The 13,774-nt window shown below is 36.2% G+C and overlaps 1 protein-coding gene across 2 annotated transcripts in view; it reads right to left on the minus strand.

The window, feature by feature from the left end:
- The window catches only part of LOC121411117 (nucleolar protein dao-5-like), a 72,979-nt gene that overhangs the window by 682 nt on the left and 58,523 nt on the right, over positions 1–13,774 (minus strand). For both annotated transcript variants that reach the window (XM_041603641.1, XM_041603640.1), the window contains 9 exons: positions 11,321–11,398; positions 10,422–10,553; positions 9,814–9,913; positions 7,683–9,023; positions 6,417–6,491; positions 5,593–5,629; positions 4,867–4,966; positions 4,230–4,320; positions 2,352–2,420 (listed from right to left, as the gene is read on the minus strand). In XM_041603641.1, coding sequence (XP_041459575.1) covers positions 2,352–2,420; positions 4,230–4,320; positions 4,867–4,966; positions 5,593–5,629; positions 6,417–6,491; positions 7,683–9,023; positions 9,814–9,913; positions 10,422–10,553; positions 11,321–11,398 — 2,023 coding nt within the window. The remainder of the gene's footprint in view (positions 1–2,351; positions 2,421–4,229; positions 4,321–4,866; positions 4,967–5,592; positions 5,630–6,416; positions 6,492–7,682; positions 9,024–9,813; positions 9,914–10,421; positions 10,554–11,320; positions 11,399–13,774) is intronic.

Below are 13,774 nucleotides of genomic sequence, written 5' to 3' on the forward strand. Positions count from 1 at the left end.
CGGAGCATGAAAAGAAAAGTAATCTTCAGATCCACAGAGGTATGCAAAGATATTAACACATGAACACACATAGTACTGTATGCAAACTCATAAACTATGCAATGTAAGTACTTGAGCACAGCTCTCATCACTGGCGGATCTAGGGGGAGGGGTACAGCCAGCCTGTGCCCCCCCTTTTAAGAAGCAAAATTAAGATTTGTAATGTAACAAGTGGAATGCCTCTGGCCGTCTCACCTGCATCACGCGGTTCAATATAGCAGCAGTGCTGACTTTGAATACTACTCTAACTCGCACAAGATGTTCAGTGATACATGGTCACTCTTATGTCCACTTTTTATGAACTAGACCAATAAACTTACAGAGATATGATGGTTATTCAACAAAAAACCCCAACATGGCCAAAGTTCATTGACCTTACATGACCTTTAACCTTGATCATGTGACCTGAAACTCACACAGGATATTCAGTGATACTTGATTACTCTTAAGTACAAGTTTCATGAATCAGATCCATAAACTTTCAAAGTTTTGATGGTAATTCAACAGATACACCCAATTCGGCCAAAGTTCATTGACCTTTGACCTTGGTCATGTGACCTGAAACGCGCACAGGATGTTCAGTGATATTTGATTACTCATATGTCCAAGTTTAATGAACTAGACTAATAAACTTTCAAAGTTATGATGGTAATTCAACAGATACCCCGATTCTGCCAAAGTTCATTGACCCTAAATGACCTTTGACCTCAATCATGAGACCTGAAACTTGCACAAAATATTCAGTGATGCTTGATTACTATTATGTCCAAGTTTCATGAATCAGATCCATAAACTTTCAAAGTTATGATGGGAATTCAACAGATATCCCCAATTCGCCAAAGTTCATTGACCCTAAATGACCTTTGACCTTGGTCATGTGACGTGAAACTCATGCAGGATGTTCAGTGATACTTGATTAACCTTATGTCCAAGTTTCATGAACTAGGTACATATATTTTCTAAGTTATGATGACATTTCAAAAACTTAACCTCAGGTTAAGATTTCAATGTTGATTCCTCCAACATGGTCTAAGTTCATTGACCCTAAATGACCTTTGACCTTGGTCATGTGACATGAAACTTTAATAGGATGTTCAGTAATACTTGATTAACCTTATGGCCAAGTTTCATGAACTAGGTCCATATACTTTCTAAGTTATGATGTCATTTCAAAAACTTAACCTCAGGTTAAGATTTGATGTTGACGCCGCCGCCGCCGCCGTCGGAAAAGCGGCGCCTATAGTCTCACTCTGCTTCGCAGGCGAGACAAAAATGCAGTTGAAACAGAAGTGTGACCCCCCCCTTGAAAGTGAAGGCCTTTTTTTTTCTTTGCTTGTCAATTTTTTTCTGGAACAATATATCCTAAATTTTTGGATGATAACCTTTTATTTTCTTTTTTTTTAGCTTGTCAAAATTTTCCTCTGAGAAATGTGCCCCCCCTCCCCCTTTTGGAAAATCCTAGATCCGCCCCTGGCTCTCACAAAGTATTCTTGATATATTTACTCTGTTTCTTTCCCAATTTACTCAGTTAATTGACCACAATTCAATATCAATTTATTCAATTTTTGTATAATTGCTTGAAAAAAAGTGAAATACATGGTCTGAACATTAACATTAATAGCAGCACACTTTGAAACCTTTGGTTGGCTTGTTTGTGTGAATGCTTTGAAAGCATGCAAATACACATAGGGAACCAACAAGCTTATAAGTCCACCAGGGATCTATGTAATGGGTATTAATGAGTATCAATGTCTTAACAAAAGATTACTAATGAACTGACTTGATTATTGAACACAGAAAGCTCAAGATAAAGGTTTCTTTGGATAATTAACAGCTTAGTGAAAGATGAAAATGTGAAAAAAAAACATCCCACAGAGCTACCAAATCCAGCATTCTCAATCTATGTCACCAAAATTTATGCAGGTATTTAGAAGTACTGCCAATCATCCTTCTTTTAGTGAAACAGATTTCAAAACAGTCTAGGATCTTAAATGAAAATTGCAGCATCTAACCCACTTGCAGCACTTTTGAACCCTGCAAAAGTTTGTTAAAAGTTTTGGAACCAAATCCATTTTTTTAAACAGCATTCTCGATATAAACAAAAATGACTTAAAACAAAAAATCAGAGGTGGAGCAAGTATTTAATTAAAAATGAGGCATAAGAAATGTCTCTCATTTTCTCTCAAGCAATGCAAAAAAGTGGTTATGATATCATGAAATGGGTGAGGGTGCCCTTCTCAGCTTAGTAGAAGCACAATGAAATTTTGTTGGTGAAATGGTCCCACATCCTTCATCGGTTGCAATATACTTACCAATCTCTTGGTCTTTATAGCTTACAGGGCCTTCTTTATATGCAGGTTTGTAATCTAACAGTGTTTTCTCTGTGAAACAAAAATTTGTTTGTGAAAGAGCAAGAGAAAAAAAAATAATTGTGCAATTAAGCAAAATTGGAGCAAAATCATAAACTGCATTTCAAGAATCAGTCAATATGATTGTGAATGAAAGCAATGAGTTAAAGGTTCAACATGAGAAGTGCATTGTCACAGATTGCCCAATCACTAAATCTGACCAATATACACATTACATTACAGCATCATCTCAAACTTGGACGGGTAAAATCTCAAAACCTTGGCAGAGTCCATTTCGCTACACTTGCTGCATACCCACACACGCAAAATGGTGTGGTAAAGGCCAAGACTTGATGATCGCTGATAGAACCACGTACGACTGTCTTTTTTTGCTTTCATTCCAACCACACAAATGAAATGGATTTCATATTTTACATAATCTCTTGAGTTTAGAGCACCATTACTTATAGACAACGACAGGTAAGATTTTTAAAATTAAAGTCAGTTATAGCAACTGGATTGTAAAGTGATAAAGGTTTGCACAATCATGATATTGACAAAGCAAAAGAGAGACAAAAAAGTTGTTCCATACTCCAAATGTTATAAGCTGTTGGTTAAGGAGACAGATAAGAAGCAATCATTGTATCCTATAAATAAAAAAAAAAAAAAAAAAAAAAAAATATATATATATATATATAGGAAGAATGTCATTGAAAACTAGGCAACTGAACATTCTTTAAGCACCCTAACATTATATGACTGATAAACCATCCAGCTGTAATAGACCGCTCTGGCATTTGTATGTGGTCCCCATACCTAAGATTCTATTCGCAGTACAGGTGATCCTCTGTAGAATTGGGCCTATTTACCATTATTTCAGTGATTCCATTAGTTTACAGTAAATGTCAACCCAAAGGTGTATTGTGAACAATCTTTCCCAATCATGTTGTGTCAATATCTTCTTTAATTCACTCTCACAATCAGAATTTGATCTAAAAAGCTACTTTCATACAAATTATCATTTTCATGTCCATTTAGTATTGACTTATGTTCATATGAAAGCTTTACAGGTTTTGTTAAGCACGATAACAATCTGTGCCAGCCACACAGAAACGTTGTTAGCCTAACAGAGGGCTAACAGTAAGCCCAGTCATATCTTTGAAGTCAAAATATTTATTTCAATGTGTAAGTAATGTATTGTAAGATTTGGCATCACTGACACATTACCGGTTGTAACTGGGCCACTGTTAGCGCATTGTTAGTGAAAACGTTTCTGTGCAGTCAGTAAAGATGAATTTATTAACAAAGGTAAAAATATGTACATCAAGTAAAATTCCATTAATTAGATTCTTGGTGAACTGAATATAGCATAAATACTCATATAACAAAAGACAAAAAATAGATATATATCTTTTCATGAATTTGGTGAAATTATGAAGGTTAGAAATATGGAATAAGCTACTACCAACACAAAAACAAAAACAATAGGCCTACATGTGAAAACATTTTCATTCAAGTGTTCTTAATAAATGGTGTGAAGTGGTATGAAAATGGTGAAAATATATTTGAAAATAAGAAACACCTCACTTTCGAGCCTGCGGGTATTGGTAACATGACTTTTTATCGCACGACATATGGATATGACCTTCATTGTTCCTAAATGCTCTTTATATGACTTACTATGAATGGATGAGGGTTATTTCCTTCAATTATCCTATATTTTGAAGTATGACCTATAACAAGCATTTAGATGCAAAGAAGTCCACTATTCATACATCATATGATACGAGCGTTGTGTCATTCAGAAACGCTCAGACTCATCTGAGGAGGGAGAGTCCTTACCTAATAAATCATTGATATTTGATGGTTTTGCTGAATCTGTTTCAGGGGATGGAGCAGTATGGCTCAGCTCTGGCTTCAAAGCACCTCCAAGCTAAACAAAAATAATAAAGACCAAACAAAAATTAGATCAGGCTGCACAAGAAAAGCATTTCATAATGATAACAATTGGGTTAACCATCATTATCATTAAATTTCCCCGTCATTTTGCACACCATCACCACAAGTACTACCATCATCACAATCACCATGATCATGAGCACAGTCATTATTACTACAATTTTCAACACCGTCCGCATCAGCACTATTACCAATACCACCACCACCATCATCATCATCATCATCATCATCACCATCACCATCATCATCATCATCATCATCACCATCATCATCGCCATCACCATCATCATCATCATCATCACCACCACCACCACCACCACCACCATCACCACCACCATCATCATCATCATCATCATCCTCACCACCACCACCACCACCATCATCATTCCAACATAAATTATCATTAATCTTTCCAGAAACTATTTCATTCTCTATTTTTTTCCTGAAACATATCTTTCATTTAAAGAAATAACAAATAAATGATACGGAATGACATCTTAAATAATAACAATTAACTTACTCTTTTGAAGAGTCCTTTGGTATTGTTGACTATCTTGCCTTTGTTTTCCCCAATGATATCTCTTGAGTTTGCAAATCTGGCTTTCATTTTGTTCATTTTACTATTAGTGAATACAGAATGATACAACAAAGAAAAGTCACAGAACTGAAATCAAATCAAATAATGAGAGGTTTCGTTGACCCATGCTACACATATGACATAGTCAAAACAATAAAAAAGAAGAGATATTGCTATTTTTTGTCATTTTATAACATGGAGATTGAAGAACCCTGCCAGAGACAGTGGTGGTGCCAATTTATTTTTTATTTCATCCATTCATTCACTGGGGATGGAAATGACCCCACATACTATTGGTTTATACCTGAAAATTACATATAAACTACAAATGTCCCTCCTCCATCATTTCTACATTTTTGTTTATATATTTGTTTCTTGAATTCACTGCATGTGTATTTTGTACATGGTTAGCATTTTATCCAGTATCAAGTTTCAGAAGGTCAAAAATTGCATGATTGCTCTGACATCACTACGCTACAGAACCAATAAGGTCTTTCAAAAAAGCCAATGACACCTTAAAAAAATCATGAACTTTACTTTCTTTCTGCAACTTTTCAGAACCTAATAACCATGTCGTAGGGGTATCTGAATACCACTTGTAGATCTATTGAAAACAACAATTTAACAACTTGCTTGGCAAGAAGTAGGCCTTATAAACACAACACTCACCCCGAACCTCCTGAGGTCTTTTCTTCTTTTTCCTCCTCTGAAATTAAACCAAAATCGGAACAAGAAATTAGAACAAATGTAAGTATAATTTCAAAAGCATTTCTACAAAAAAATTGGGAGTAGTTCGTTAATCAGCAATATTCCAGACTTACATGCATACTATTTAATGCACTGTTCTCATAGCAACAAAAGACATCATATCTTGCACATCATCATTACATTCAAAACGTGTGTGCCAAATTTCATGGGCTTTTCAAAACAAAACAATATCAGTACTCTGGTTTAATAACAATATTCCCTGATTTTTTCAAATGCAAGACCGACAGCAGACTACAACTACCTCATCTTAGAGATCACTTTTTTTTCATCTGAAGAAGCATCCAATTGGACAGATAAGCATTCTAGATGATGGTGTTCCATAGTTAAGATGGAATAGATCAATCATAACTCTTTGTAGCATAGGCCCTAGTTTAACTTATGAGAGTGAGCAGTAACATTTTACAAGGAACTATTTCACATACCTTAATATCTCTTCTTTGTTATAGGTTAAGAAATTTTGTCACAATTATCAAACTTTAGTGAAATTAGATCTACTAGAGAGCATTGTTTCTTGGCTAGCATTATGAGCATCCAAGGGAACACTGTATGCTCCAATATCAAGGAGCTTTTCATGAGGCAAATTGAAAGTGACTTACACTCTCAGCTGTTAATAAGCTACGCAATCCTTGCATCTGATTGGCTTCAGCAAAAAATCACTGACAAGATGTTTCATGAAACAGGTTTCTTTAGGTAACTTTAATTCTGATAATTACTCCTCCACTCACCATCTACTAACTGATATGACTGTGCTGTCCTAGCTGGTACCACTGGAATGTCATCATCCATATCTATGCTTTCGCCTGATTCAAGATAGTAAAAACAAAATAAAATACAATTTCATGAAATAGGAAGAGGCTGCAGCACCCATATAGTTGTGCTTACAAGTATTCATAACCCTAGGGTGAATTGCAGTTTAGTGAGTTTTTCATTATAACAGACGAACTGGACTTACTTGCACATCATCTTTTTACATCAAGTTGTCTTCTACAAGTAATTACAGTCCATGGATTTAGCACATTTGCACAGCAAGAGAAAACAGGCAATACCGGCATCCAAATTTGGTGATGTTCAAAGAGTAGTCACAACCCTGGTCATTTATTGATTATGTCCGGACTTAATCAACTATTGTGAATGAGATATTTGTTATAAATGCTTCTTTATAAGTCACAAGACTTCTGGGGAGCATTTCATGAAGGGACTTGTCGGACGTTTTATCTGACAAGTCAAGTTTTATCCCAAAATTACCATAGAAACTGTGCTTCTCAGCCAATCAAAATTAGGGAAAGATGTTAGATCTGACAACTTGTTGGATGAAAATATCAATAAAACACTCTCCTGTAGAACATTGTTAAGATATTCAGCAAAGGTCAATTTTGAGTGTGTAAGAGACCAAATGGCCTCTCAATCAAATTGATGATGTTGCCCAGACAAGGTTTCATGTTCCAAACCGCAGTATCAACACTTTATTGGTATTTGAGCCAATGCAATGTCAAGATCAGTTTATGCACAAATCAAGAGGGGGGGGGGGTATTAACTTATTACACATTATGGAACTCCTGAGAATGTTCTGTAATCTAATTGGTCCAAATCGGATCACATGATATTCAGCGAATTGCACTATTGCATCCAAAATGCACTATTCTGCACTCTGATGTCATACCAAATGTACTATCCTGCACTCTGACGTCAGAGTGCAGGATAGTGCAAGGTCTGGAATTGTCTAAAATTATCTAGAATTTAGATCAAATATAGCATTCGGGGCAACTCAGTAACATGGGAGGGGGGTGTATAAAACAAACAATGCATGCATTCTTGTGCATAGAGGACCTAAATAATGAATTTTGTGCTCGACTCGCCAAATGGATATACCGCACTCGGTCCTGCGGACCTCAGTGCAGTATATCCATTGGCTCTTCTCGCACATCTATCATTATTTGGCCCTGCATGCATGCAGTTCCGTGCATTATTTGTATAATAAATAACCTGTTTACCTGTCGGTGAGTATAAGCTGTCAGAATCCATGAAGGAATCAAAGGTACTGTCATTACTGGGAATTCCTACAAGATCATAGGCTCCGTCGCCGTTGCCACCAGACACACTCTCCCCACGTTTGGGTTTCTCCGGAGGTATGATCTTACTGGTATCCACATAGCTATACTCTTTTGAAGAAGTGGACATTCTCTGACCAGGCTTGACAGGTGAGTTGGGTACTTCTGAGTATGCCTCTGCGTACATGCTCCCTGCTGGCTTTGGACTTGCTGCTGCTTCTTCGCTCTTTAAAAGCTTATCAATTATGCTCGTCGGTTGCTGCACATAAGCATACTCCTCGGAGTTCTTGCGAGAGGATCTGCTGTCAGATCCAATTGAACCACTTGAAAGCTTTCTAGAAGATGAATCTGTCTTTCTCCTTACGATGCCACTATCCTTTGCATCAAAAGAGTCCATCTGCTGCGTGGGCGAACCCCGGAGGTTCTTGCTGCTTGTTAACTCTGTAGTTTCCTTACCCTTATCTGCTGGAGGACTTATATGCACTTCTTCATAATCATGTCTACCCTTCCCACTCGGCTTATCTTCACCATTTGCTCTTTGTAAAGGTGGTTTTGAGCTTGCTGTAGGTGGTTTAGGAGGTGGTTGTGCTGGACGATCTCCTTTAGCCCCTTTCAAGAAAGGCTTCCCGAGGCCTTGTCTTACCCCTGGCGACCCCATTCCATCACCTTCTGATTTACTCTTTTCTAAAAGCCTTGCTGGCTTCACAGGTAGTTTCAGTGCGTCCCTCTTAGCTGCTGAATGAGAGGCATCCTTAACATGTGCTGGCTTTCCTACGGGATTGGAATTTTGCCTGGTGGCAACTGTTTTCACAAACTCGCCATTCCCTAGTTTCTCAGACCCTGGCTTTGTATTGACATCCACTGAGCTTGGTTTGACAGGTGGGCTAGGTTTGGTCTTGGGTTTCCCAGCTATCTGTGGCTTACCCTGAGCAGCAGGCTTGATTGCCTGTGTGGGTTTGGGTTTGCTTTGTGATGATGGGGGAGTCGGTGATGGTGGGGACGTCTGAGGTGGTCCAACGTCCAACTCAAAGTCCTTAAAGGCAGAGAGTGTTGCCTTGAAGTTGTTTTTGTAGCGATCATCGGGACTAGGTCGAGACTTTGGCTGTGATGTTTGTTTGCCGCTACTAGCTTGTGAAGCATCTTGTGTTTGCTTGCCCGAGTCTCCTGACCCAGCACGCACATCACAGTTGGCATAGATGGTACCATCTGGGCTGTCTGAGCCTTTAGAGGATTTGGTTGGTCCAGATGGTAATCTGGGCATTGGTATCTCTGGTGACTCTATTGCTGTAGAAAGAAGGATGCAAAAAAAGGATGAATCACCATATTGTCTCAACATTTTCACCCTTTACCAAAACTCAACATTGTTTTAATGACCACTGGTGAAGATTTTCAGACCAACTCTTCTATCCCACAAAACTCAATAATTAAACACAATTGGAAAAATTGTGGGAGTATGTGAAAATTAGATGCTAGAGTCCTAAAATGAGTTTGTCATGATTTCAATACTGTGTTTGAATTTCAGTCAAGCAATAATCAATGAACGAATTAGTTCCAATGATAATCACATCAATATTTATTCAATATGATTGTTCTCCCACTTGGAACACTAAATAATTCCTGTCAAGTAATGACGCAGGGATTTGCTTTGGCATTGATCACTTCCAGATCACTCTGTCTGGAAGGAGAGGGTATAACTAAATATTTTTTTATCAGCTGCATCCTCTCGATACTTGACAGCAGTTTGTCAATAGCCCCATATCTACAAAAGAATTAAATTCCTTGGATAATAATCTATAAATATTCAAACTAACATCATCACCTCCCGGGCAAGTCCATAAAATAATAAACTCTGTCATGTCCAACCCCATTTTCTACAGCATTAAATCAATTAATGAATTGTTCAAAATTCACGACATGACTATTTCAGAGCATTGTGAATTTCCATATGAACTGATAGATGGAGACAATCATTTTAGAAAGGTCCCAAACATAAGGGTCAGACCTAGATATTTGATGGAATTGGCCTCCTATGTTCATTTTCTACTTAGGTGATATCAAAGATAAATGGTTTTACCCCCTGTGGATGAGACATTAATGTTGACGTAATTATGGCTTGCTGAGTCTCTCTTCTCTGCTCCTCCGGTCTGTCCGGGTACCCTGGGTGGCATTCTTGGCTAAAGCAACAAGACAGAAGAAAGATTTAAAGTCTGTAAATTATCTTACTACAAGTCTTTAGTGTCTGATGCTTCTTAACTTTCTCCTTATTTATAAGAAAAAAAAGGGATTGGCAAAAAATATTGATTAATACCCTCCTCTAGAGTTTAGGACTTTAATAGGATTCAAAGCTTTTATCTTGTGATTGAAATCAAAATCTTGCATGTACAAATGGCAAGGTACACCAAAAAAGTATTATCTCTATGAATTCAATATATGGCTCTATTTTGTTTTCATCTTCATGTATTTAATTGATCATTGGTACTTTAAAGAAATGTAATGATTAACCAACAGTAAAAAATAAATTACAAATTTGACATGAAATTCATTTATTATTCATGATGTGATACGATGATCAATATTAATGATAAATTCATAGATAATATTCACATTAACTAATTTACTACTAAAGCTGTAAAACCACTAGGTGTTGTACAATGATCACTAGTAGCCAATGGGTTAACTAACCTGTTCGACATGGTCAAAACGTTCATGCTTGAGTTGAACATTTTCATAGTTGTGACCAAAATCCTCTGGTTTAATACCAAGATGCGACTGAAACATGTCAACCACTGCTCTGTGCACCAGCTCGTATTGATTCTACAATGAATGATTGCACAAAAAGCACATGTCAATATTTTGAAAAGAAATTATAAGTTAATATCACAATGACTCTTACATGGAGTGCCCCATAACAAATCAATAACAAATTTCAAATCATTCTGCCTGATTTATGCATGTCATAATACATGAGTGCCAGTTTCACTCTTTTTGTGTCGGCACACATTCATGTTAATTCTGACAGAGTGTCTGACAATTTGGTATTAAAACAGGTGCATTAATCACAGTTTATTAATAAAAGTGACTACAAACCTCATTAAAAACACTATTATTTTCCTGGGAAACCTCACATAAAATTTCTTGCAATCACTTGTAATATAATGAAATTATGACATTTTTTAAGTTTTGCTTATTTGCACAATATGGAAATTAGAGAACCGATTATTCACATACTATTCTATTTCGTGAATCATTTCAATTTTCCTTGAATAATGCAGAACTTAGTTAAATTCATCATAATGTAAACTCATCTTTATTACTAATCATTGTGCTTTGGTGGAGATCCTCAACAAATCTACAAACATCTATAACAATTGAAATTTTTAAATTCACAGAATAAAGTCCAATGTGTAGAACATCACAGGCTCCCCCATTTTCATACTGAACACTACTGCGTAATACTCATTAAATTTTATTTACGTCACATTTTGGCAAAGTTTTTACTGCTATGTTTGTCTGACAAGTTCTGTTTTTGTTCAAATCAACTAGTTGTTTGGGGAGAGATCAGCCTTTTAAGGTTAGATTACCCTTGTTTGGACGATGGCATGTCTTTGTTTCCTCATCTCCACAATGATGTCATAAAGGCTGAAATTCTGGTCTATTTTCTGCAAAAAAAAAGAAGGAAGTCTGAATCACTGATAAAGGAAGACATAAAATACTGTTAAATACACAATATCTACAATCAGAAATATATGAATTCACCTACTAAATTAATTGGCACAAGTTAAGTGGGTGTTGGTAAATACTCATTTAAAAAATACTCCAACAAAACATATTTTAAAAAATACTTCAACAAAATATACTCAGGCACAAGAAATAATGCAATTCATTGCTGTCAAGAGTTAAATTCATTGTATGAAGTAGTAATCGATCTTGAATTTCATTAATGAAAAGAATAAACAATCCAAGGTAAATATCACTATTCAACTCTATATATCTCTATATATCATTTCACGTAAAACTGAACAAATAGGGTCAATAAAATAAATCAATATGCATTCAGGTGCAACACCTTAATTCTTCCCATTAACAGTTCTAAGGAACATTTATGATCCTATATTTTTTTAGTAGGAAATAGCATTTGATGATAAAATCTGTGCAATAGTTATAAACCAGCTGTATCAAAACAAAATAAGGTGTTAAATGGGTACCCGGTAGGATGCAAAAGCCTATGTAGTATGCCTAGTAATTGAGTCTTGGAACTCTTGTTGGAATGCTCCCCAGGGAGTGGAGAAGGTGCATACATTGTATGCGGGCATGCAAGGATCCGATGACCGGGTAGTAATATATCTGTAAAGCGCTTAGAGACGTTCCGATGTGTTAAACGCTATATAAATGCGGAATATTATTATCATTGTGAGAATCAAGCGTGCGATCAATCGCTAACCTTTGTGTTATGGCCCCTGGTGTCAAGTTAGTGACTTTTTTTAAAAGGCCGCCAAAATATACAAATGTCATTGAAGGCTTGAGGGGAATCCAATAGCTCTCCAATATGTCATTTGATATGAATTCAATAAAATACAATTTTCTCAGAAGATTGAAAATGGCATTTTAGCTGGGCCATTATATCATTAAACACATTACCAGGTATTTCAAATATTTCTATGAGAGAAATATTTTCAATTACTAGTATCAAGAACTATAGAAAGTGGGATTCTGTAGCATGGTGGAGCTGCTCTGACATAATATCAAAAGATTAAAATTTGAAGAAAAAATCTTAACTATTTACATTTTTTAAAGGATATTCACCAACCTTTATTGATATATTTCTTTTAAGTTTCTGTTTTCATCAAAACATACCTGATTTCAGGATAGAGTTCCCCTTTTAAAGTATAGAGAAGAAGCATAAACAAAACTTCAAACTTCCATCTTGGGAGTTTTCAGAATTTAATCATGCTATTTTGGGAAAGATTCTCGCAAGTCTTGCTTAGAACAAATTTAAATAAATTTAAAATTTCTTGACTAATAGCACTGACATATTCATCATCCAGAAAAAATACTTGAACTGATACTTCTAAATTCTTTTTAGGCATTCTTAAAAAGTTGTTATAGAACCAAAATCATTATAAGTTCTTTCTTGGGATAGGACAAAATTATAAATTTCTTCCTCTTCATAAGTCTGATTATTACCACAATACACAGGCCACAGTGCACATGTAGGTGATTACTAGACATAATAAGGTTTTATGAATATGGGTCCAGGACCCCAGGTCTTTAATATTTCAATTACATTTGAAAACCTGAAACCAGAAATGTGATTCTCAGATGATCATGAGAGTTGATATTGACTCACTATAAACATATGGACTTTGGAATCAAATGTTTTCCTTGTGAATACCAGCATTAAATGCTGAGTATGAATGTGAAAGCAGTTGAAGAGTTTAAGGTTTCCACATTGCAATAGTGGACTGCTATAGTCAATGCACAGTGCATAAGTTATTTTAGAATACAGAAGTCCGTCTGCAGTCAGCCCCATCTTAAAAACTGCAGTCAAATCATATAAATCTTAACTATAGAAAGCCAGCAACACCACATTTCATAATCTAGAAACATGTCCAAGCATATTGATCTTTAGCCTCTTCTCAAGGCCCTGGCTTCTGCTTCCTGAGCGAACCGAGCCAGGTCCTCTTGACATCTGAGCCGAATTTCACAGACTTTCTTGTTTTTTTATTGTTTTTACCAATATTCCGACCAAAAATTGGTCAGTGAAAATCATCCAATGAGAGCGCGGTCTGCTATGACGTCATATTGAATATTCATGAGCTTATCTTGAATGGCAACCCATGATTTCTTGACGAAGAGTGACGACGAAATATCAGAGCATTGAATATGTCTCTAAAATGCTGAATAATGACCGATTTAAGGATTTGCAAGTTGATGCAATTGAATCTGCACTGAAAGGATGAGATGTGTTTTTAAATCTACCCACAGGATATGAAAAAGTGTTATCTTTCATGCAATTCCACCCCGGGATTCCACTT

Source organism: Lytechinus variegatus, chromosome 3, assembly GCF_018143015.1.
Source record: "Lytechinus variegatus isolate NC3 chromosome 3, Lvar_3.0, whole genome shotgun sequence".
Classification (NCBI taxonomy): domain Eukaryota; kingdom Metazoa; phylum Echinodermata; class Echinoidea; order Temnopleuroida; family Toxopneustidae; genus Lytechinus; species Lytechinus variegatus.